The following is a 25,403-nucleotide window of genomic DNA, read 5'->3' on the forward strand; positions in this document are numbered from 1 at the left end:
ACCGGCCTGGGTCTCCCCTGGCCCCGCCACCACTCTCCAGGCTCATGTCCAGGCTTGGGGCCGCCAGGCCCCGTGTGCCATCCTCTCCTGGGTGTCTCCAACACACAAGCTCCTTCCCGACTCAGGCTGTCAGCACGCAGCCCAGCGCTTGCCTCGGCAGACACCGCCCGCACGGACCGGGACAGTCCCTGTCCTGCCGGTACCGCGGAGCTCGCCCCCCAACCCGGCCTCCGTCCCAGGCACGTCAGGCTGCAGCAAGGGGCAGGGTGCCGGACGGGTTAACCAGAGACGGAGAGGGTTAACCGGAAAGACTCAGCCTGGCGGGAAGGCAATGCCAGGAGAGGTCACCCGGGGCGTGTGGTAAACGGAGGGGCAGAGGAGGGCTGACACCCGCACACAACCAGGGCCGCATGAGGCGGTGCCGCCCTCCCGTGTCCCCGCGGGTCCTGTGTCGCAGGCCTGAGGACAGCTCCGCTACCGCCGGTCTCCTCAGGCGACCGATGGCGAAGGCAGAGCAGGGTTAAGGGAGCTCCCCGCCGGGCGGCGGCCAGAGACGGCCGTGCCGGGCCGCGCGAGGCGACTGGCGGAGTGTCAGAGGCCAGGGCTGAAGGGTCTGGACGCGGCCCCACGCCGGGCCCGGCCCTGCGGCAGCCCCGCAGCGCGGCTATGCCCAACTCCGCTCCGCGGCGGCGGAGGACAGGCGGAGAGGCGCGCGCCCGCGGGTGGGGCCGCAGGTTCCGGGCGTGGCCCGCCGGGCCGCGCGCCGCCGGCGCTCGCGGCTGTTGGCGAGGCCTCCGCCCTGTGGCGCGCCGGGGCGGGCGGGCTCGTGCTCGCGCCTTCGCGGTTGCCATGGCCCCGCTTGACGTCACGGGCGGTGCGCTGCCCGTGCGTTGCGGCGCGGTGATTGGCGGAGACGCCGTGTGTGGAGCTGGGAGAGAGGCTGCAGCGCAGCGAGCCGCGAGACAGGCACAGTCCGCGCCGGCCGCCCGCCCCGAGACAGCCGCCGCCGCGCTCCCGCCGCGCACAGGTAACGGGGCCTGCCGCGCCGCCCCGCCTCTGGGCCCCGCGCCGGGCCCTTTTACCCCCTTGCTCTTTCGTCCCCCGGGGATTGGCGTGGGGGGGCCCGTGCGAGGCGGCCGGCGGGCAGCGCTGAGCGCTCCCAACCCCACCCCCCTCCGCCTTCGGCCTCGCCAGCCGCAGCAGGGAGGCTTCGTGGGGAGGGAGCGGGGCGGTGAAGGGAGCAGCTCGCTCCGCGGGGGCCGCTGCGGAGGGCGGCGGGGACCGCGCAGGTGAGGCCAGGGCTGCGCCTCCCCGCCGGCGAGATGAGAGGGGGAGGGGAAGCGGCGCCGGGGGCGGCGGGGCGGGGGCGGCAGGTGAGGGCCCCGCTCGCGGCGCGGCGGGTGGGTGGGCGCGACCCCGCGCCCGTGGGTGCGTGGGGAGGGGGAGCGCCGCCTCCGGCGGGCGGAGGCGGGGGGCTGGCGCGCAGGGCGCGGGCGGGTGCCGCTGGGTGTGGTCTCCCGCCGGGAGCGCTGCCCGGGCGCGGAAGAGCCGCAGCGGCCGCCCCTCGGTCGGGCTCGCTTCTCTTCCCTCCGCCCAGCCCCCTCCGCCCGCCCAGCCCCCTCCCTCCGCCTCCACCCATCCTCCCTCCGTCCAGCCCCAGCCGAGGGGTCCGGGCGGTAGTGGCGGCTCCCCTGGGACAGGAGAGGTGTTCCTGATTCGCCGCCTCCTCTTCCACCCGTCCCCTGGGGCCGGCCCCACGGGCTTCCCCTCGTCCGACCGCTGCCGGGGCGGGGACGCAGCATCCTCCCCCGCCGCCGCTCCCGGCGCTGGGCGGAGGTGAGCGGGATTAACGCGCGCTGAAGTGGGCTGGGCTCCGGCGCCGATCCGCCATGACAAAGGCGGCCGGCGAGGCGCGGAGTGTCCCCGTGGCGGGCGGATGCGGCGGGCAGGGCGCGGGGAGGGCTGGCCCGGAGCACGCCGCCTCGCCCTGGGGGGCCGCGCCACCCGCTCCTCCCCCGGGCCGCTCCATTTTCTGCTGTCACCTCGCCTGCGAGGCAGCCGCGGGCAGCGCCCAGCCCTCGCCGCGCCTGCGGGCCGGCTCGGCCGCCGGGACCCATGAGCGGCCTGGCCGCCCGGGAATGATGCTGCCGTAGCAGCCTGCGGGTGGCCCGGTGGATTGGCCATGTTGTAGCCACCGCGCTTGTCCTGATCGCGCCGGGTGATAAATAGCCGTAGCCAAAACCTTGCCTTAAAATGGCTCCTTAACCTCGCCGTTCACACTGCGGTCAAGTTTTCCACGCCCGCTTGCAAACGCTGGGGAACGGCTGCTGGGCTTGTGCCCCGATGTTGGGGTGGGAGCTATGAAAACTTTCCCTTTCAGGTGCCTGAAGTGTCAAAAACGTGCTTTAATTTCTTCCCAAGTGGAAGAGGGTGCTGCTATTGTTGGTTGCAGCGTCGTGTAAAATAACGCAAAGGTTAAAAATGAAGGTTCTGGATTGTCATGTGTGGAACATAGAGAGATACATAAAGCATGTGTCACCAAAACCTGCTTTCATAATCCAATCAAAAATGTAAAGGGTGCTGTATGCCAAAGCACATTGCCAGGGCCTCAAAATGATTGTCAGCATACATAAAAGGATGAGGGCTAGGGGAGGAGTAGCCCTTCCTGATGTACAAAAGCTGCCTCGAACTGATAGCTCTGCTCCTCAGAGCTTGGTTTTTATTGTTGCAGTGCTGCTGATTATGAAGCATCTCAGCCAGGTCACACATACTGGAGTAGTATTCTTAAGCAATAAAATATCCTTTTGTGCCTGGAGGCGTAGCCTCTCAGGCTGAGCAGCACTACCTGGCTCAGGGCTTCTCCAGTGTCCCATTTTGGGAGAGGAAGTTACCATTGCTGGGGGCTGTGCCCCATGGAATGCTCACATTCTGTGCATTCTGACCTGGAATTCCATTTGGAGATCCCTGTGCCAGCTCTTTGCACGTAACTGTGTGATTCTGGTGCTGTTGAACTGGGCTTTATCTGCTCCTGTGAAAAACTCAGTACTGGGTATTTTATCTGTTTTGTCACACTGATCGTTGCGTGCAGTCAATGCTGCAGCTTAAATCTGGTCTCAGAGTGAGGGCAAAGAACTAGGGTGGGTTATGTGTGTAAAGTGGGAATGGTCTGATTGAAGTTCACCTTGGGATGCTTCTGTTTGCATTTATTAAAAACCTGCTCTTAATAGTTATGTTTCCTTCCAGGAGTGCCTAACTCTTTAATCCAGGTATCCCTGTGTTTGAGCACTGAGTGCTTGTATGCCTTCTCATCTGGATCTCAGTTGCACCTCTTACAGCTCCAAGCTCCTTAGAGGACGGTTGCCCTGCATGTGAAGTTAAATCAGCTTTGTCCTTGCTCATTGAATAACGCCTCACTGTTTTTTCCCCTCTTCAGAAATATCAGCATGGATAAAAATGAGCTGGTGCAGAAGGCCAAACTGGCTGAGCAGGCTGAAAGATATGATGACATGGCAAGTTGCATGAAGTCTGTGACTGAGCAAGGAGCTGAGTTGTCCAACGAAGAGAGGAATCTTCTCTCTGTTGCCTATAAAAATGTTGTAGGAGCCCGTAGGTCATCTTGGAGAGTCGTCTCAAGTATCGAACAAAAGACGGAAGGCGCTGAGAAAAAGCAGCAGATGGCTCGAGAATACAGAGAGAAAATTGAGACTGAGCTAAGAGACATCTGCAATGATGTGCTGGTGAGAAAGAATGAAACTGGGGTGCATTTTTGCTTAGGCTGGTAGGGTAAATGGTGCTGGGCCCTCTGGGACTGCTTCTAGGCTGGCTGTAAGCTGTGGTCTGCTGTGCTGTTTCTGAAAGCCAAGGTTTAAAAAGCTCTGCCTTCTCTTTCCCTCCAGCACTGCTCATTCACACACAGATCACCACAGTTACACTAGTGAATGTGAGGTGTGTTGAGACCTTCCCGTGTGCAAAGCAACAGCTATGAAACATCCACCCCTTTCTTTGAGTTTGCTTGGGGAGTTTCTCCTCTGACCTGCCCCCTTGGTGCAGTATCTGTGTCCTAGATCACTTTGATTTCTGCCACTTGAGTATGCTGCTCTAGTTGTAGAGGTAGTTCTTACTCTACGGAAACCGTGCCCCTCCCTGGGTGGGATGATGTAATGTTGGTTATGACTCAGCCATGCAGAAAATTGCCCGCAGGCAGAGGCAGTAGAAATGCTGTGATACCTTCTGAAACTTACAATTTTTAGCAGCCAAATGAAGGCCAAAGGCGTGTTCAAGTTAGTAACTTTCTGTGGCTTGTAGCTACCCCTGTAGCCAGCAAAGAGCCTGCTTCGTGAAACCCGAGCCTCTTCCGAAGGCCTGCTCCAGATTGGCAGGGGGTTGGTTCAGCTGCCTGTGCCTGCTGCTTCAGCGAGCGCTGGGTTAGCGATGGCCGGTCCTGCAGCCGCCTCCCAGGTGGCTCTGTGGCTGTCAGCGGCAGCAATCTCCACTGACTGTGGCCACCCGGTGTGTGCTGAGGGATCCTGTACCTGGAGGGGATAGTGACATGATAGGAGTGAAGTGTTAAACAGCTAAGCATGTGCTCAAGGGTCTGATGCCAAATGAAAATTAAGAGCAGTGAGTAGCATAAATTGTGCTTGCTGTGTAGGATCACTAAACAGCATGGGTGGTGATGGCTTCTAGAAGACTGGTTCCCCAAGGGTGTGTGACTGAGTCTGCACTTCCAGCCTGGGCTGGCTTCCACGGGTATTGTAACATACCCAGCTTCATGTCTTCGGCTGCCTCCTCTGAGGGCAGCTTAGCTGCAAGCTTCCACCACCAAAATGGAAATGCCAGACTGGCACATAGGGAAGAACTCCCATTGCTAGTTCTTGGGCTGTTAAGTGGTGGCTGATCTCTTTAAGGCAGGAAAACAAGGGTGCAGATCTGGTGTTCTAATTTCTTGTTATCCCTTTTGAAAATGGATTCCTTCTTTTTTAATGAATCTCTTTCTAAAATTGATTCATTACTCAGGAGTGAGTGCTTTAACGTTCTGAGTGATCTGACCTTCCGTAGTAAACTCTCTTTGGGCTGAAGAAATCCTTTCAGCTCAGGGCTCAGAAACCTGCTCTTAGAAGAACTTAGTGTTTGCAGTTGCAGTCTGATAGTGGAGACCAGATAATGGAACACAGGTGGGGAACCTCCTTACATCTCCTGCATCTCAAACCAGGCTTGAATTTCTCCTTGCATTTCCTGAGAGGTTCCTACTTCACCCAAAGAAATTACTGTTCTTTGGCATATTACTACTACAGATCTTTAGTGTTTCCAGTCCAGTTGTTCTTAATAGATCAAGGAAAAAATGTTTTCTTCTGGGCAGTAATGCCACAGGCAGTGATTAGCAGTAATAAACCTTTCCTTTTTCTTCTTCTCTTTTAGGCTAGGGTTTCCAAAGAAAAACTAAGCACTTCTATAATTCAAAGGATAGGATTTAAAACCTCTTCCAAGTGGCATGTGCTACCTTTGACATGGCTAATGGTATCGAAGGGTTAGGCTTCTGACTCTGTTTCCTCCACTGGAATGTCCTGTTCACATACATTCTTTACTCACCTAGAAACATGAGTGACCATGTTGCTTTATTTGACATCCACTTTGCTTCCCCCAGAGGAAAGATTTATTGATCATTTCTGTGTTATGAACAGGAGGCTGCAGGGTGATTCGTGCACACACAGACCCAGGGCTCTCTTGTTTGTTCTCCGTTGGCTTTCAGAAGATTCTTTTTTTTTCCCTACAGCATAATCTAGGCTGTAACTGTTCACAGAGGTGAGAAGCAAGGCTTTCCAAATCTTGATTGGTGTGAAGTATGCCATTAGGAAGACCTGAAGTGTTAACAAACTTCCAAAGCTTCCAGCCAGCAGCCTTGTCAATTACAGGTCAAAAGCAGCTCAGAAACTTCTGTATGTTGTATTGAGAGTGGGAATCTGGTTGAGCTGCTGTTGTGTCTTCAGTTGCCTGCTAGGCTCTTAAGTAACATTTAATACCCTGGGGTGTTACACCACAGCTGAGTGTGGAAGTGACTAGTGTCCTAACTTCAGTGGTGAAGGGAGGAAAGCAGTTCAGAGGAGGTGTTTGTGACTAGCAGAGTGTAGCCCAAGCTGGCTAAGCCTCTGCAGCTTCTTGCTCTCCTCCCTCACTCGCTGAAGTCAGATTACTCGTGGGTTGGAAGACGCAGCTTCTCCTCTCCAGCAGACACAGAGTATACTGAGCTGTGCTGGGTTCTGTTCCCAGCCCTTCCACCAGCATGAAGGGAAGAAGAGCAATTACTGCTGCAATTGTTTACTTGCTTCCTAACTGTTAGACTCAGTGATCAGAACTCACCTCAGGGTCAGGTCCAACCTTTATTTTTCTCTTTTACAAGGACCTGGCAGTGTAAAAAGCCAGCCTATACATCCTTGCCACTTCCTAAATCTTCCCTCACTAGACCATGCTGTGGAGTAGCTCTACAAACAGCTGAAACTGCCTTTGTTTCCTGCAAGAGGCACCTAAAACCTCTTGGTCCAGCACTGACTCTGTCAGATACACACTGCAGTGTGTTCAGACGGAGTGTAACTGACTCTGCTCTGGAGTTGGTCTGCTGGTGCTGGTAAGCTGCAGATAGTTGTGACCCTTGTTTGTAGTCCAGGCTCCTTGTGCTGTGGCAATCAAGACTGGATTTCCAGATTTCTAAAGAGCAGTGTAGTGTCTGTGTGTGTAGGGAAGTACATTGCCCTGCTCCAGCTTCTTACATGGACTTCAGTGTTACAGAGAATTTCCAGCCTCAGAAATCTGGTGATGGTGGAGGAAATGGAGTACTTTTTGTTAAGTACTTTTCCTCATGTTAGGTAAGTGTGTGCTTCACATCCTGTTTCCCTCTCTGTAGTGAAAGGGAGAGTCTGTCTGAAATAGCAGTGCAGTGATCTTCTGTTTGTCATTTCCATAATAAAACTTACTTTTGATCTAACAGGTGTGGATTCTCTTCAAAATGCCTTTTGCAGGTAATGGAGAGCAGAGCTGTAACTGCAGTGGTTTGAATGGCATCTGTAGTGCGATGAATTTTTCAGCTAGTGAGGATTCTGAAGTACGAAGGAGAACGTGTGGAGAGGTTTCTGAAGAGCTAAGCTCTGGGGCTGCTTGCATGTTAGGTGTTCTCAGGAGCTCTGAACTACAAGTGGCTTTCAGACAGCCTCTGACATGATCTGAGTGTAAACTAATAGTTTAAACCACAAGTGTTTAACCTCAGTGTAAGTGTGATTGTAGGCAGCTACGCTCTGCCCTAGGCTGAAGGGATCCATATGTGTCAGTTCCCACGTTCCTCCCTTGTGTCCAGGTTTTGGGGTGATGTCTCTTCCTCCCTAAGTTCCCCCCCAGTCACCCTTGCCACGGCTGATGGTGTTCAGGACCCTTCCAGTGAGGCTGTTTGCTCTCCTCCCTGCGCTGCTGCTGCCTAACTGGATGGCCAGGAGCGTGGAGCCCTGCTCCTGCGGCGCTGCTCTGCGCTTGTCACCCACCACTGCTCTCTTCTCAGCAGAGCTAATCATCCTGAGAGGTTGAGTCGGATCTCACCTGCATGACTTGGGGCTTGCAAGACTTTCCTATGGATGTTGGTTGTAGGGCAAGTAGGAGAAGGTTTATTAACCTGTCATGAGGCTGCAGTCCACTGGGGGAAGGGAATAATTCCGTTCAGAGTGCATCTAAATGGCTCTTAAGGAGCATGCCACAGCATTAATGCCTGCTGCCGGCATACTCCACTGACTGGGGGACAATTTCCCAGTTGCCTGCAAACACCTAATAGGTTACCATGTGAGCATCTGTAAAACCTCTCTCTGCAGCAACTCTTAAGGCCAGAATGGGGAAATGGAGTCCTCTCCTAAAGGAAGCCATGTGTTTTCTGACATGCCTTTGTGTGAGGTGGCTTCTAAAGTCAAGCTTGTGTGTTCAGTGTGTCCTCACGACGGTCAGGGGCCACAGCTGACCTACAGAGTACTAACAAGCTTATGAGCTTGAGTGACTCATACAGCCTTCTATGCTCTGAAACATCTGATGCTAACAAAAAATGCAATGTTCTGACTGAAAATTGCTGCCTTTTAGCTCTGTGACTCCTTCAGGCTCGCTACATTTTTGTGTTTTTGCCTGCGCTTTGTTGCCGTGGTTGAGATCTGTGTCCTTGAGTCAGTGCTTTCGGGGAAGAGGGGGAGGTGTTTGGAGAAGTTTCTATTTGCAGAATGTCATCACAGAAGGGGGATGGTGCCTTTGTTGAAATCTAGGAGTTAAGTGCCCCAAATCCTTGTTTTGAATAGTTGAAGCTGGAAGGGAGGTTGCTCAGTTCAGCTCTGCTCAGAACAGATCCGGTTAGTTCACATCGCTCAAGGCCTTGTCAGCCAGATCTTGAGTATACTCAAGGATGGAGATGCCACCACCTCTCTGGGCCACTTGTCATATTTGGTCATACTTATGGTTAAAATACAATTGGTTTTTCAAAAACTAAATCTCTGTATGTAATCAGAACTTCTCTTGTTCCAACTTTGCTGCTGCTTCCATTCAGTTCCCTTCAGAGCTCCAGGAAGAGCCTGGCTCCATCTTCTCTCGGTGCACAGCAGTAAGATCTGCTGGATTTCCCTTCTGCAGGCTGAAGAACCCCAGCTCTCTCAGCCCTGCTCTGTACAGCATGCAAAGGGAAGCCCAAGCCTGGACACAGAGCTCGAGATGCCATCTCTGGTTGTTAAAGTCTGTATTACAAGATGGTAATTGGCACTGTGCTAGCAGCATTCGTAGAGCACAGTGTGACCAGGGTATACTAACTGCCCAGGGTGGCTTAATTGAAGCTTTTGATTAACTCTCCCAAGCCCAGCTTTTTCAGGGAAGGTTTGGCTGGTAAAATTGCTCACATATATTGAAGGTAGGAGGCTGGTGACAGTCTGCATCAGCCTCATGATTTCACTTTGTTAATCCTTTAATCACTTCCCTGGGTGTAGCTACCCCCTTCAGGGTTGGTTTTATGTTGGGTTTGGGCTTTTTTTCCTGGCTGTTGGGTTTTTAGTTCTCTGGGGGGTGGGGGGGTTGTGGTGGTTTTCTCTTTTTCTGCAGTGAAAGCACTGCCTAAACAACAGCAACCAGGCTGCAGGGGTTTCAAGCAAATTAAACTGTTGAGTTTTGGAGGCTTCAAACTGCACCAGTCACTTCCAGTATGAGGTGATGTGTGCTGGTTTTCATTTGTTCCATGCCATTCATGTGATGGTTTGTAAATGCATGAAGCTCCAGCTTATGTCTGAAAGGATTTTAGATGGCAGCAGATGAAAGCAGCTTGCTGGTGGCTGTGCCGCATGAACAGAGGTGAGCTGGTGCTTACTGATCTTAGCAAGAAGTGTATCCCTGATGCTGATAGGTGTGTTTAATGCACCCATTTATCATAAAAGCAGCTCAGGTGCTGTGCAGGGATGCAAGCATGCAGTTGGCTGTGCTGCTTGCATCAGTTCTGCACACACAGTATGTACACATGCCCCTCTCTGTACCTGCTGGCATTTGAAGCACAACAGGTCTGTGCTGTAACCAGCAGTCTGCTGTGTTACTCTCCCTTGGCATTGATGTTTGATAATTGGCTTTGATTTTGGGGAAAAAAAACCAAGTGTGTGGTTCTTACACTGTTCCAAAGCACCCAAGTGACACCTTGTGATGTTGGACAGTCTGCAAGCACTTTGCACTCTCATTACCCATAGGCAGTAGTGAAATGAGTCCATCAGTCACCCAGGAGAGCTGCTCTCCTCCTTCTCCAGTGCTGCTGAAGCAAGACCTTTGTTGGATGTGGTTGTCATTGTGGGAAGCTAAGTGTGTTTCACTGGCTGGTTACTCAGAAGGCTCCGAGCAGAACGCTGCATTACCGAGGCAGCAGCTTTTACTCAGCCTGTGCAAGCTGTGAGTGGTAGAAATGCAAACTGCAGACTATGCCCAGAGCTGCTGCATTATCTCTGTAGAGCTGTGTAAACAGATGGCACAGCAGCTCTGCTCTTCCCTCAGAACTTCTCTCCTGTTACCCTGAACTTGATTCTGTACATGTCTCCAAAACAGCTTCTCAAAATGCTTTGCTTGATCTTTGCTGTAGGCAGAGAACAGCTCCTAGCTCTGAAGCTGAGTGGCTGATGACCAGCTTGAGAGAGATGCTGTGAAGGCTGACTGAAGAGTATTAAGATTGGTCATTTCTTAAACTTCTTTCCTACTGACTGTCAGCTTTTGTGTAGCTGCACACCGCTCTTGAGCTCTGCCCCAAGGTTGGCAACACCTCTTCCAGTGAGAGGTAACAGCCCTGCTGCTGCCCTGGGAAACAGGAAGCTCTTTTGTGTGTGTGTGTGTGTGTGTCAGATTTAAGGCAGCTCAAATGAAGTAGGGAGCAGTTGTAAGTTGTTTTTTATGGCTATTGTTACCCTTTGTGGTTATGCAGTGAAGAAAATGCTGAACAGTGGGAATCTGCTCTCTAAAGTGATCAGATTGTCCTGCTGCAGAGCAGGCTCACAGCACTGAAATGGCCAAGAAAAGGCTTTCATTAACATTGTACACTCCAATGAGCTCCTAGCATACACAGCCTGTGCCAGCAGGCTTCAGATCTGCCCAAGAGTGCAAGCTGCTGAAGAGAAATGATTCCTACTTCTTTCTTGTAAAGGATGGAAAATGCTGCATCATGTTCATGGGAGTTCTTAGTGGTCTTTCCTCACAGGCCAAGACTGCAGGCTTGAGGCAGCTAGAAGGTGGTGTGATCCACAGCACAACCACCACAGCCATGCCCTAGACCTTCCTGTCCAGCAGAAATTGCCTTGCCACTCAGTTGGTCTCAATTTCTCATTACCTCAAGTTTCTCAGAAGATGTTCTGTTTCTTCAAGGAATGGTTACTGCATCTGGCATCCTTCTGTTTTGTTACAAGTCCCCAGTATTGAAGGGGGAAAAATGAATGAGGTGATTAAAAAATGCCAACTAGCAGATAGAAGCTTCATAGTGCTTTGATCCTCAGTGAAGGCTGCTTTGTGTATCAACATCTACAGCAATGCCTCAACCAATTAAGTACTTGCCAGTCTTTTTCTGTTGTGTCTTGGCTCTTCATCACTGCCTCAGTTCCCATCCTTCTCCTTCTCTGCAGGCTGCTGGTGTCTGCCCATCCATGTCCTCTCTTCCCTGGAAGTGCCCTGTAGGTGTTAACAGCCCCCACACCTACTCCTGTCAGTCCTGTCCCCCGCGGTGTGTGTCAGCACCAGGGTGGTTTTCCAGGCTGTCCTACTTCCATGCTTTCCTCCCCCTGCCCATGTGTGTGCCTGCTCTAGTTCTCTTCTCCAGAGAAGCACATTTAGACTGGTTTGCTCTTTTTCTTTTGGATAAGCTAGGATTCCTGGCCATTCTTTCTGCTAGGCAGGATTGGATTTCCTTTTCTCCAGTAATCCTTAAGTTGGTTGGTGTGGGGCTTCTTTAGTTACCCTTGTATTTCTGGTTTCCTGCATGTCTCCCTTTCCACATCTTCACCTGGGTGATCACAGCAAAGCTGCTGGTCACTGGTGCCTTTTTCCTGCTCTTACCCAGCCCAGGTGTCACTATGTGTGTCATATCTGCCACTCTTGCATGAACTCCAGTCCAATGCCTCCTTCCCCCTTGCAGGTCCCTTGTCCCAGATGCTGAATTCCTCTCCTGCTGAGGCTCATTGTTCTCACCTCCTCTTTTCCAGCCAGCTTTCCCTTCTCACCTGTTTCAAACCTCTGCTGCTGTGTCAACAGCCAGTTTGATGGGGAGAAAGAATAACTGGTGCTGAGAACAGGCTGGTGTCCTTCAGCAGATGTTGTACCAGAGAGATCTTCAGTGCCACAGCAGCCCCCAGTATTTCACAGGTGCTGTGGGGGGGGTTGTGTTCCTCTTCTAGGGAGCACATGAGGAGATGGAAATCTCTAACTCTACACAAGAGGCTTTGCTTTGGAGTGGAATAGAAGGCTGCCAGCAGGTTGTCCCCCAAGAGGACTAGAGGTCACTCATGAGGCAGCAGTTGCAGAGCCCTGATTCTGAGCTCTGGGTAGAACAGTAATGGGAAGCAGCATACTGAGCCTGTCTTTGGGAAGGGATTGGCTAAAAATACCCTCCTTAAAAATACATCTCTGTCACTTTGCTGCAGTGCTTCAGACAGGTGTGTGTAGAGAATTCCTGCTGCTCCCAAAGGCTTTGGTTGACCCCTTGGCAGGTGTGTGCCAGGCTGTGCAGTGCAGCTCGTGGCACGTGTTGGTTTACAGCCCCAGCAGCCTCCCTGCTCCCTGCTGCAGCAGAGAGCACACACATGGAAAATCACTCCCTGGCTTCCCCTGGCACCCAGAGGTGTCCCCAGCATGGCCCACACAGGTGGCCTGCTTTCATATCTTTGTCATCAAAATAGCAGTCTGTAAATGAATAGCTTAAAGATCTGCTGCAGGGACTGCTGCTTGCTTGATGGGTTCCACTGGAGAGCAGCTACCTGGAGCTCTTCCCACCAAGGGTGTACTGCATCAGCATTCCCAGGGGCCCTCCCCAAGCACTCTGGGCCTTCACAGCTGTCATACCTTGGAGGACTCCTCTGCAGCTATGCAGGAGGAGTCAACCTTGTAAGGAGTCTCCTGACACGAAGGGTTGTTGGCCTAGGAAGGCTGGAGCACAAGGGGAGCTTGGCACTGAGCTGCAGGGGGTAAGGTGTATCCTGGTGCATCCAGACAGCAGAATCTGGAGATGGAACAGACACAGTGCTTCAGCTGGCTGTCCCTCTTTTAGTAGCCACCACATCTTTCTTTGTTTTTTTTCCCCTTTCCCTCCTCCCCTGCTCACCTCTGGAGAGCAAAGGAAATGGCTGCTGGGCCTGTCTGAAAGTGCATTCCTGTGTGGAAGTGGTGCTGAAACTCTTCAAGCAGCCTGAAGCTGCCTGGTAGTCTTCTAAAGGAAGTGAGCAGGCTTTAATAAGCTGAACTTGGTGAAAGTTGAGCTGGGAAGTATTTTTAAGACCCAAGTTGTGCTTTCTGGTGTGCAGGTAACCAAGCATGCCCAGCTTCTTCTCAGAAGTGTGCTGTGGGTGCTAGGGTTATGTGGATGTAAGGGTTCAGAAGCCTGTGGGACGTGGATGAGAAGCCTGTTGATGCTCCCTGCATTAGAGCAAGCACACCTAGGTCAGCACTGATGCAGGCTAACAGAAGCACACTTCTGCTTTATGTGTTTTCAAACAGCATCTCTTGGGCAGTGTTGCAGGTGGGTTGGTGGACAGGAGAGTCCTGTCAGCCAGTACAGTCTCTTGGAGAAAGAAAGTGGCATGCTGCTTACACCATGACAACACCAGGCCAGGATCAGTCAGTGTGAAGTGTCAAGTAAAATGCACTTTCAGGCAGAGCTTTGAGAAAGATCCATTCCTGTCATGTGTTGTAGGCAGTGAACAGAGTTCTTCCATGCCACCTTCACCCCTCTGCCATGTGAAAAACGAATTCCAGTTCAGCTCTCACTCCTGTGTGGTTTCTTCAAACCAGAAGTGATGTCCTAACTCCATCAGATGGCTTTCAACATGGCCTGACAACACAAGGCCTGCCTTGTTAGCCTGGAGTAAAACTGATCCTAGTTGGATCAGCTGAAGTCTGTCAGTGTGGTGGTGTGGACTTTCCCCATCCTGCAGCTTGGGCTTTTTGTGCAAGAGCAGTGTCTGTGTTTCTCCAGTGGTGGTAGGGTCTTTACTCAGCAGTACATCAATAACTGATAACTGATTTTTAGTACTTAAAGTTGTCTTTTCTCAGTACTTCAACTACATATTACCTGCTCATTTCCAGCTGTACTGTTCTAGAATCTGGGGGGTTTATTCTTATGACCTGTTTGTCAGGAGGGCAGTGTCTTGAATTGAAAAGTGAGGTGGTGATGCAATCCCTGAGTGCATTAATAATTGCCTAAAGGTCTCAGGCAATAATGTGCACTGAGACCAAGGGAAGTGTGCACAGGATGTAAGCCACAAGGCTAGGCTGAGGCACTGCTTTGAATGCCCTTTGTGAGGAGTTTGGGAAGAGTCTTCTGGCCCACACAGGTCATTTGCCAAAGTTATTCACAGGTACTTCTAGAAGTACAGTTTTGAGCTTCAGCTACCAGGAAAGGAGTGTTCAGGCCTTGATGGACTTCCTGTCTTTAACTGAAGCCTGCCTGCTTGCAGTAAGAAGCAGAGGGCTGGGTGTGGGGGGTTTGGTTGCTTCTTTCACACTCCTTACTGTGACCTCCTAGGGTTCAGAACAAGTCCACTCCTCAGAATGGGCTCAGAACACATTGTTCTTGGTGCTGCTGTCTGCTGACCTGTGTCCTGCTCCAGCACTCTGGAGCTCCTGCTCCAGAGTGAGGAAAGTGAAGGGTTTGAAATGAGGCAGGCCTGCAGCTGGCCAGGAGGATCATGAGGTGGTGTGCATGCAGCCTCTCTGGGGACAAAGGCTTCTTCAGTGCATAATTGCTGGGGGTGGGGGACTGTACCAAATCTGTGAGATTTCTTAGCTGTGGTATGTGTGAGCAGAGCTGACATCTGCTGAGTTCAGTGTGCTGCCTCCTCCAGTCCAGAGCACCAGAAAGCTGTTAACCTAGTGCTGGTCACACTGCAGAGGGGAAGCATTGCAGCCTGGTCTCTCAGTGGCCAGCACATGAGTGAGCATTGCTGGTAAACTGAAGAGCATGCATTCTTTTTGCTTTAAGTAATGACTTTCCATCAAGTCTTCATGGAAAGACTTTGCTAGGAGAAGTGTTAGAAGCAGCTGCCCAAGCTGTTACAGGTTGGGACTGAAAAGTGCTCCAAGGTGCTGCTGCATCTGCCTCATGGACTGCAGTACTGTGGCTTGCTTCACAGCACTGAGATCCTAGCTGCCAGGTCTTAGGCTCTGACAGTTGCAGCTGAGCAGTTGTGGGGTTTGGGGGGCAGGGCAGTTGGGGTTTGTTGCAAAAGCTGCTACAACCAGATGCTGACTGGGAGGGTCACTGTCATGGAACTGCCCCTGGAGCTGTAGTTGGTGCATGTCACTGCACACTGCAGCAGTGGAGGAGCAGAGGGGCTTAGCTACATCCCTCACCCATGCTGTGGGGACTCACTCTGTCAGTGTGATGCAGGTCACCTAACAAACTCAGCTTACCAGGCCACTCCTGGGCTAGCTGGTGGGCCTGCAGTGGTCCATTTGGTGGTCAGCTCCATGCTGGTGAGCACTGTCATACCAGCTGGTAAAGGGGAGAGGATATTGGTGGTGCTGTTGAAACAGTCCTTGTTTCTGCTTTGGACAGACAGAGCACTAGGGCTTAAATGTCAACATTTTCCTCCTTGTGGAAAAAATACATCCTCCAGGGAAGCCTTGCAGTTAAAGCTCTTTAAAAGGCCAACCAAACCAAAAACCCATCAGCATTCCCCACAGCAGATGTACTAGCAGATAACAGAGCACTGGACTGGTTGTGCCTTTCATGTTGTCCAGCATTTTGTTATCCTCTGTAACTGAGCTCTGAAAGGTCACCGGTTTTATTGGTCTCATCTATGTGCCTTTCTGAAGCCACACCGCTACCACCATGCAGAATCCAGCCACTCTAGGATGTCAGTGTGCTCTGAATCTTCAGGCTAGCTTGAAAGGAGTGTTTTGTGTTTGCTTCTGCCAGTAAAAGAAAGCACCTCCTGAAATAAAGAGGCTGGTAGCAAGAGGAGAAGCGGCGTGTACAGCCCGGGGTAAATAGCAGGGGAGAGCTGTCCTTCCAGCAGTTTCACATGCCAGCTTTTAAGTGTTAATCTGCTTCCAGATTTCATTGCTGCTGTTTCTGAAAGTCTTTTGGCTTAAATGATTTCCCCAAAGATGTGTGGCCTACCAGCCCTGCCTGTTGTTTCTGTGGAGCAGAGTCTTTCATCAGATCTGAGCAAGCCAGCAGCGCAGTCTCGGCGTCGGAGCCTCTTTGCATACCCCTTCATGAGTAGCTGTTCAAAGGGGTTTCTGCTTTAATCACTCTGCTGCACTTGACATGGCTTTAAAGCTTTTTCCAGTACAAGGTTTATGCTCTATCTGAGCTGCTGTTGCCCTCCTGCTATCTCTCTGATGAGGGAAGGCTTTCTCAACTGGTAATCTTCCCTCTTCTCTGCCTGCTTGTGCAATTCACCCATCCGCTTAGGCGTTTGCAAAGACCTTTGCCTCTCTTGTGACCTGACTGAAGTTTAAGTCTGGCATTTTGGGGCTGCTGTGGGAGTGAGCAGAGCTGCACTTTCTAATCAACCAACCTTATCTGTGGATGATGAAGAAGTTCTATTTCTAGAGTCACAATATTTTAGTCTGACCAATTAATGGAGGGTACAGAAGGAGGGCAACTCCCCATGGTGCCAGAAGAGTAGGTGCAGACTGACACACCTGACTTAATTGCAGCCCTACAGAGCAAAGCTAATGAGGAGCCTTATTCTCAGGAGCTGGTAACCTTCAGTTGTTATTGAAGCCAGAGCTTCTTGGCACTCATGAAGAATATCATAGCTGTGGGTCTTGAAGCTCTCTAATGGTGAGAGAGATAGAGAGCTGGAGTGTGTGACCCATGTACCTTAAGCCTTCCACTTCTCCCCATCTCTGGGGCAGAAGGTGCCCCTGAGCCCTTCTCCTCACACAGTGGTACACCCCCCAGAGAGGTGTCTTTGGCATGAGGCAGCTCAGCAGCAGGTGTGACTGGTTCCACAAAACCACTTCTGCCTCTGCCCTGCCTGTGCTGTGTTCCCTTTGTCGCCAGAGGGGCATCTCTGCTCTCATTCAGGGGGGAGCAAGGATGTGCAGAGGCTTTGGATATTTCCCTGTGTGGCTGTAACATGGAAGCTGTGCCCTGAAAAGCCCTGATAGTGAAGATGCTTGGATGCAGGCCTTACATGATACTGAAACCAGTGAAGGCCACTAACAGGTGTCAGGTGCAGCTGAACCCTGACTTTGGTTTGTCACCTCAGCTCTGGACCCCATCCACCACAGCAGGTCACTTCATTTCCAAGGGTTTCACCAAGCTCATGATTTAGATCAGTGCATTAGCAGTGCTTTAATTAAAACAAGCCAAACAAACTTCTTCATTCTCCTTCCTGTGAATTACACCATGCCAGCTGGCCTGCCAGCAGAGCAGGTACCCTGGGTGCCACAGTAGGGTGGCTACAGCTGACCATGCTCAGGGGGTGCCTCTCCAGGAGTGCATCATGTAGGATACCCTCTTAACCTGCAGAGTGCTAACTGGAGGACAGTCCTGGAGGACAGTCCTGGAGGGCAGCTGTTGTGCTGTGGGCTGGAACTGAATTTGGTTGTCCATCTCTGGTGTCATGGCAAATGTGAGGTACAGACAGGAAGGCCAAACTGAGAGGGCAGTCACCTACTCTGCATGGGAAAAGACACCCAAGAGCTGTGAGGAAAAAATTGTTTGCTGCACAGCCTTAGAGAAGTATGTAACAGCTGCAGATTCAGTGGTGAGTGCTGGCAGAGCACTTCTCTGCTCCTCCTGGCTTTTAAGTAGCTGCCTTTCCTGTCACAGCCTGGCTGTGAGTGCCTGGTGCCAGCGGTGTTTGACAGCTCTCTGCCTGCCTTTGGCTTAAATGTGTTGGAGCCAGGGATTTACTTCTTTTCATTCTCTTTCCCCTTTTTTTCATCATAATAAGAGATCTTGCTAAATTACATGACTGCCTCAGCTGGGAACTTGCTGTGTTAATTTAATAAGCAGCTAGAACAGTCTAGAAAAACCTGGTTTAAACTGGCAGCCCCCAGGGAGGGCTTGGAGTGACTCCAGAGAGATGCCTTGGCTTTGGAAGATGAAGGAAAGAGCAGTTAGGGCAGCACATAAAGTCAAACAGGGGGTCACTGTCAGTGCTGCAGAGCTGACTATCAGCTGTCTGAAATGCAGCAGTCCAGGTTTGCCTTGCTGGATTTGCTGGTTGTGCAGAGTGTTGCCGTTAGTGGAGCTGCTGACCAGGCTGATGTGCTGGCTGGGTGTGGGAGGCACTGTGGTCTCTGACTTAGTTCAGATCATTCTGTTGCCTTCCTGGGATGCAGACTTGCATTTTTCACCCCTGCCCAGCCTCTGGGTTACCTTACTTGTGTCAGGGTATGCCCTGTACTCTGCTAGATGACCCCAGCCACCTCCTCCCTGCTGAGTCCTGGCCTGCAGCAGTCCAGCAGTACCTAGAGCTGTGCCCCAGCCCAGGCGCTTAGCTGGCTGTGCCCCGGGGGGTGCGAGGAGCAGCAGCAAGACCTGCAGGGGTTGGGATCTAGGTGAGCTCTTGGCTCAGCACTCTGTGAGGGTCTGCATGTTCCAAACACTGTGTTCCTTGTTTCTCTTGCAGTCTCTGTTGGAAAAGTTCCTGATCCCCAACGCTTCGCAAGCAGAGAGCAAAGTGTTCTATTTGAAAATGAAGGGAGACTACTACCGCTACCTGGCTGAGGTGGCTGCTGGCGACGACAAGAAAGGTAGGGGGCTGCCAGCTGCTGCCTGAGTGCTGCCAGCTGCTGCCTGAGTGCTGCCAGGGCAGCCTGTGCTGAGCACCAGTGAGCTGGGTGCAAAGGTTTTATCAAGAGACGTGGGAGGCCACTGGCTTTCAAATGAGTTACTGAAGCTTCCATTCACCTCTGCTGTCTGTGGGGCAGAGATTTCAGTCATCAAACCCTGGCAGCAGCTCTTAGGCACTTAGAGGGCCTGATTTTTCTGAAACACTGCCATGATCAGTGGTGAGGGCAGAGAGGACAGACTGTTGAGTGACTGTGCAGGGAGTGTCCTCCCTCTTCCACGCAGAAGAGCACAAGGCAATGCTTTGATGTTTCTGAGTCTGTGAAGGTGAACAAACAGGGCTCACACAGACGTCCTGAGGCGTTCAGCTGTGCTCAGACTTCAGTGCTGATGCATTGCTGGGTCCTTAGCCAGCAATGGTCTTCTGGTTTTGAATACATGTGGCTGCTGCTTTTGCAGAGGTCGTGCTGGATGCATTTCTGGTTTGATCCAGAAATGTTAGGGCTGGAGCCCTTTTAGCATCTGCACTGAGTGACTTTCTGCCCACCTTCTTCTCAGATGCTGTTAACAGCCTTGGAGGCTGCAGGAACAGTGGTCCCTTTGTGCTCAGTGTCTAGCATGTCTCTTCCCTCCTGCAGTCAAGGACAGAGTGCAGCTTGTGGGCTGTGTTGAGCCATGATCTCTGACTCGTGCAGGCATGGTCTGCTCATTGGTTGAAGCGAGAGTGGAAACTGCCGAGCTCTGCAGTCCTGCTGCACACAATGGAGCTGCTTTTCCTTCAGCCAGGAGTTTAGAAGGGGTACACTTGGACCAAGGAAGAGAATGGCAAAGAGGGTGATCTCTAAAAAACAATAAGCCTATTTGTTAATTTTTCTCCCTTCAAAGTTTCTACCCAGTAGAACCCAGAGGTACAAAGGTTGCCCACCTCTGCACCAGAAATGGCTCTCTGGTGGAAGCCTTGAGATTTGTCTGTCTCAGTTTGGGCTGAGGGGTGCCTCTTGTCTTTGCCAAGTAACTCCAGTAGTAATCCATGGGTGCCTGTGTGGGTAGGTCAGCAGTGACTCAAAGGTGGGTCTGCAAAGCTCCACAGTGTTCAGAGGCATTTGAAGTTGTTCCCTTCCCACCTGGGGGTGGTTCGAGCTTGCCTTCTGTACCGTCCCAGGTAGGTGCTGGGGTCATGTTCCTTCAGTGCTGCAAAACTGGTGCAAATCCAAGGGGCACAGGCTGGCAGGCAGAGACTCAAACCTGGTCAGTGACAGCTTCCTTCTTTTGGTAATGATTGCAAAGTGTGATTTAGTTGGAAGTTCACAGACCAGGGACTCGTTAGGTAAAGCTGTTCGCAGCCTTTGCGCCCAGCACGCTGTGCGTGTCTGAATGCAGTGTGGGAGTCACTTACTTGTGGTGGGGTTTGTGTGTTTGTTTTGCCCCTAAAGGGATAGTGGAGCAATCACAACAAGCATATCAAGAAGCCTTTGAAATCAGTAAAAAGGAGATGCAGCCAACACACCCCATCAGATTAGGCCTGGCTCTGAACTTCTCGGTGTTCTACTACGAGATCCTCAACTCCCCGGAGAAAGCCTGCTCCCTTGCCAAAACGGTGAGTGGGGGCTCTGGGGGTGGCTGCATCCCCTTGGGGCACGTGGCCAACACTCTGCTTTGCTCCTCTCCCCCCAGGCTTTTGATGAAGCAATTGCTGAGCTTGATACATTAAGCGAAGAGTCCTACAAAGACAGCACGCTAATAATGCAGCTACTGCGAGACAACTTGACAGTGAGTATGGCTGCAGCTCCCTGCAGGGCTGTCCTCTGGGCCCAGCTGTGGGGCTGGCTGTCACTTACCCACAGGGGAGTGTGCAGTGCATCGTGTCCCTGAGCTGTGCCTTCTTCTCCTGCCTGGGCATTGGCCTGCCTGCTAATGCCGTTTTCTGACAGGTGGCAAATGGAAGAAGTGTTTCAGGTGTTTTATGTCCACGTGACGTGGCTTGGACTGTGCCTAGCAGAGCTCTTCCCTTTGCTCACCAGCATTTGGGAATGCAGGCACATTCTCTTATTGCAGGCTTCTGTCAAGTTCCATGGAGCTTGCTCTGTGTCCTGGGGTGTGTAGAATGGGTCCTGAGTGGAAACTGCAAACCGAGCTAGCAAGTCCTGTTGTCTGGCTTTGGTGGGGTGTTCTGTCTTACACTGGGGTGCAGCTGAAATTGGAATCAGTGCCAGCCAGGCTGTGTCTGTGGCAGCTGAAACCCAACACTCTCAGTGCTTTCTTCCTTGGACCCTTTGCAGTGTAAGGTAGGGGTCAGGACTGTGCTGCTCTGTCAGACTAATCAACATCTTCATCCTGCACATGGGGTTTTCTAACCTGCTCTGAACTTCAGAGCTGGCAAAGATGAGCACCCAAAGCAAATGAGCCAGCAAATGGCAGCAGCCATGCAGCAGTGTCATTAGTGGTGTCCACCCTGGCCTGTGTGGCAGGAAGAGCTGCAAGCAAATAGGAGACCTCAGAAGCACCTCCTGCCACCAAATGCAGCCCCTTGCCCATGTGCTGTTCCTCTGAGCTCAGAGACAGTTAGAAAACAGCTGGATGTCTTCCACCAAAAGTGGAAGTTGTACAGTCACACAAAATTTGAGTTGCCATGGCTTCAGCTTTTGTTTCTAGCACTTTATTTGCCTCTCCCTTGGAACCTTTTCCACTGGAATGGCAACTTAACAGAAAAACCTACTTGTGATTGTTCCAGCTGTTGCTTACAAAACAAATGGAAGAGATTTCTCAACCTCTGTAATGGAGACAGATACAGGCTTGGCTTTGCTCTCAATGTCTGTCTGTGCTGTCCCCTTGAGTGAGATTGCTTAAGAGCAGTGCTCTGAATGAGTGCTGTTGAAGCAGAGAATAGAAGCTGGCTTCTCAGTGCTGGCTTCCCAGTGAAAATAATGCAAAGCTTGTCACAGCAGTTGGAAACAAAATGGTTCCAGACAAGAGCAAAAGTTGGCCTGAGCTACCACAGTGTGTGAGTTGTGGTAGCAGGCTGATAATTGATGTGAACTTCCCATTGTGAGGGAGAAAGCTGTGTGCAGCCTCAGGATTCCCTGCTCTTGGCTGAATGCAGTGCTTGGCTGAGGGCATTGATCCTGTGCTTTTCCACAGCTGCTGATCAGTGTGACTGACACAGGCTGCAGTGGGTTTCATAGTTGTGACAAAAGGTCTCTTCTGCTGCAAGTCTGCTGCAGTCTGCCAGGGAGGGCAGGCATTCAGCAGGCATTCAGCAGGCACTGTCCAGTGGCCTGCAGGAGAGCCTTGCTCAGCTGTTGATTGTTTTGTGTGGAGGCTGGGGTGGCAAAAGAAGAGCCTGTTCATTCTCAGCAGGGACTGACACCAGGGTGATGCTGGGAGGGTTGCTCAACAGACCAAGTCAATGTCTGCTGTCCTGCCATCGCTGGATGATTCCTTCTTTGCTCTCTTAGGAAGTGATTCTGTGCTCTTAACTACATTCCCTAAAGCCTCCCTTGCTCCTGAAGGTTTGTGTTTGGGTTGGGTTTTTCTCTTCACCCAGTGGATTCATTAAAGTGCTTTCAGCCTTCCTTCTGTAGCAGTCAGGCTAAAGGTGTGTGTCCATCTGCTTACCTGCAGGTATGCTAGAGGTGGGGGGTTGGGATGGAGGCCTCTGATAAGTATGTTCTTGCTGGCTGTTCCTCAGGAGAATTGACATGGAGGCTAATGTGGCATTATAGAGGGTGGTGCAGGGGCTGCAGACAGCCCAGTGTGCTCTTGTCTCGGGTCAGAGAACTTGCTGCTCGATGCCTCTGGCCATTTAGTGCAGGTATGGTGCATCATGCTGAGAGCAAGAACCAGGCTGCTGCTCTGGCACAGGTTGCTCTCCTGTCTTGGACTCCTGGAAAGGATGAAATATTCCTGGTGATGATGGGTTTAAAACAACAGCAAGGGCCAAACCTTCTTCTGAGACCTTAGTGGTATAACTTACCTTACCCCCTCAAGTGGTATACTTAGTGGTAGAGAGAGAATTAGCTGTTGAGCTTTAGCACCTTGTGCTGCAGAGCGTGAAGGGTGCAGTTAATGCTGCTGCAGCTCCCAGGGAGAGCTTGCAAATCACTGGGGGCTGCTGAGTGCTCTGGAAGCAGCCAGCCTAGCAGAATACTCAGTTCACAGAACAGTGTCTTGGTCCTGGCTGTTGCTCTGGAGCTGATGCTTTGTTTCCTTAGTCAACTTGGTCCTCAGTCTTGGTACATAGCTCCTTAGCATGGTTTGGTTGAGCTGGAGGTAAGATTTGGTGCCTGCTGCACGTTCCCTCCTTGCCTTGCCCGGCAGTTTTGGAAGCTCTGCGTTCCAGAGGTTGCTGAAGAAGGGCAGAGCATAGAGCCCAGGACAGAGATTTGAGTGAAATAGAGGTTTTTTTGAACAAACAAGCAGTTGAAATGCCTGCTCTGCAGGAATGGGAGTGTTCACTCTAAGGCTGAGACTGCAGGAAGACCTCTGCTGAAGCTCTGCCTTCAGAAAGGGGCCTGAAGCTTGCCCGGAGAAGGTACAACCAAGCGTTGCTAGTTCTTGGGTCTCACGTCTCTGCTCTGTAGGTCTGAGTCTTGCCTGCTTGTGTTTGAGTGAGCCCTGTGGATATGAGGCTTTGGGTTTGACTGCTCAGGAACTGCCTCATTAAAAGCAGAGCAGGACTGGGTCACACAGGACTGGGTTCCCACGCTGTAAAAGCTGAGGAATGGATTTGTGCTCGTGGTGCCCTGGGGTTTGCCATGGGGGGAGTAGGACCTCGTAAAAACTCCTTAATTAAGGAGCAGGTTTTCTTTCTAGCAATTACTCAGAAATGCTAATCTCTTGCATATTTCACTCTGCTTGCTTCCCTGAACAGTTGTGGACATCGGACACCCAAGGAGATGAAGCCGAAGCAGGAGAGGGAGGGGAGAATTAACCAGCCTTCCAACTTCGTCTGCCTCATTCTGAATTGACACAGTAGCCCATCTGTCATCCATGCTGTCCCACCAATAGTTTTTGTTTACCATTTGACAGGTTTATGTTACTTCTCTTTGGATTTCTATATTTCCCATGTGGTTTTGTTTGGTATTAGGGAATAGAGCCAGTTACCGTTGGGGGAGGTGATCTGTTTCCAGCCGAGGTGGCCGTGCCGGGGTGTGACATTTTCATACACGTTTTCCATGTTTGGCATAGTACTCTTGGTACATGGTGGCTTCCCACAAGGCCAGTGTTAGAACAGCTTTCTGTGGCAGGCAAAGACAGCTGTTTGTGCCTTGGTCTGCCCTGGGGAGAGGGATGGTCAGCTGCAGCCAGAGGTGTCAGTGGCGCGGGGCTGAGCTGGGCTGCAGGTGAGGTGCGGTGGGTGGTGTGGATCCAGCCGGCCCGGGCAGCGTGTGGAGCGGACACCTCCGGCTGCAGCTGAGGCCCTTCTTAAGGCAGCCTGACAGCCCAGATGTGTGTTGGTCTGCCCTGGGGAGAGGGATGGTCAGCTGCAGCCAGAGGTGTCGGTGGTGCGGGTCCGAGCTGGGCTGCAGGTGAGGCGCAGTGGGCGGTGTGCGTCCAGCCGGCCCGGACAGCGTGTGGAGCAGACACCTCTGGCTGCAGCTGAGGCCCTCCTTAAGGCAGCCTGACAGCCCAGATGTGTGTTGGTCTGCCCTGGGGAGAGGGATGGTCAGCTGCAGCCAGAGGTGTCAGCGGTGTGGGGCCGAGCTGGGCTGCAGGTGAGGTGTGGTGGGTGGTGCATGTCCAGCTGGCCCGGGCAGCGTGTGGAGCAGACACCTCTGGCTGCAGCTGAGGCCCTCCTTAAGGCAGCCTGACAGCCCAGATGTGTGTTGGTCTGCCCTGGGGAGAGGGATGGTCAGCTGCAGCCAGAGGTGTCAGCGGTGTGGGGCCGAGCTGGGCTGCAGGTGAGGTGTGGTGGGTGGTGCATGTCCAGCTGGCCCGGGCAGCGTGTGGAGCAGACACCTCTGGCTGCAGCTGAGGCCCTCCTTAAGGCAGCCTGACAGCCCAGATGTGTGTTGGTCTGCCCTGGGGAGAGGGATGGTCAGCTGCAGCCAGAGGTGTCAGCAGTGTGGGTCTGAGCTGGGCCGCAGGTGAGGCGCAGTGGGTGGTGCATGTCCAGCCGGCCCGGGCAGCGTGTGGAGCAGACACCTCCGGCTGCAGCTGAGGCCCTCCTTAAGGCAGCCTGACAGCCCAGATGTGTGTTGGTCTGCCCTGGGGAGAGGGATGGTCAGCTGCAGCCAGAGGTGTCAGCAGTGTGGGTCTGAGCTGGGCCGCAGGTGAGGCGCAGTGGGTGGTGCATGTCCAGCCGGCCCGGGCAGCGTGTGGAGCAGACACCTCCGGCTGCAGCTGAGGCCCTCCTTAAGGCAGCCCGACAGCCCAGCCAGCTTTCTCTAGGGGGAGGACAGAGAAACGGTTCACATTCCATTCTTTGTAAAGTTTCCTGCTGTTGCTTTCATTCTTTTTTGCTACACATTTTCTTTGTATTTAAATGGTTGAAGCAACCCGAGAACAAATGTCCACGACGCAGTACAGCCCAGCTGCTTGGTCTCCATCATGACACTGTATATCCAGCACAGCAGCAAAACAAAATCCCATGTATTTAACTTCTTCTTTTGGGGTTGTTTTTTTTGGTTAGGTTGGGGGTTTTGGTTTTGGGTTTGGTTTTTTTTTTGGTTTGGTTTGGGTTTGGTTTTGGTTTTTTTGCTTTTGTGATTATTATGGTTTTGTTTTCTCCTTTTTTTTGATACTTGCCTAACATGCATGTGCTGTAAAAATAGTTAACAGGGAAATAACTCGAGATGATGGCTAGCTTTGTTTAATGTCTATTGAGATTTTCATGAACAATCCAAGCATAACTGTTCAGAACATGTGTATTAAGTTGATGTAAGTGGAATAAAAGTTTTATGAATGGACTTTTCAACTA

The 25,403-nt window shown here is 52.1% G+C and overlaps 1 protein-coding gene across 1 annotated transcript; it reads left to right on the forward strand.

The window, feature by feature from the left end:
• The first annotated feature begins 904 nt into the window (after positions 1–904).
• YWHAZ (tyrosine 3-monooxygenase/tryptophan 5-monooxygenase activation protein zeta) lies at positions 905–25,403 on the forward strand. Its single transcript, XM_068161143.1, has 6 exons — positions 905–1,027; positions 3,434–3,737; positions 18,324–18,447; positions 19,918–20,081; positions 20,159–20,254; positions 23,355–25,403. Exons 2-6 carry the CDS (start codon positions 3,444–3,446, stop codon positions 23,412–23,414), a joined length of 738 nt encoding a protein of 245 aa, XP_068017244.1. The 5' UTR covers positions 905–1,027; positions 3,434–3,443; the 3' UTR covers positions 23,415–25,403.

This window comes from Melanerpes formicivorus, unplaced genomic scaffold (assembly GCF_026170545.1).
Source record: "Melanerpes formicivorus ecotype bairdi unplaced genomic scaffold, bMelFor1.0.p_v2 SCAF_56, whole genome shotgun sequence".
NCBI classification, from domain to species: domain Eukaryota; kingdom Metazoa; phylum Chordata; class Aves; order Piciformes; family Picidae; genus Melanerpes; species Melanerpes formicivorus.

Bases quoted from the DNA above. Each gene is read 5' to 3' on its own strand.
- YWHAZ (XM_068161143.1), top strand. From the start codon at position 3,444: ATGGATAAAAATGAGCTGGTGCAGAAGGCCAAACTGGCTGAGCAGGCT. The intron at 18,448-19,917 runs GTAGGGGGCTGC...TTGCCCCTAAAG, and splicing joins TGCTGGCGACGACAAGAAAG to GGATAGTGGAGCAATCACAA. The intron at 20,082-20,158 runs GTGAGTGGGGGC...CTCTCCCCCCAG, and splicing joins CCTGCTCCCTTGCCAAAACG to GCTTTTGATGAAGCAATTGC.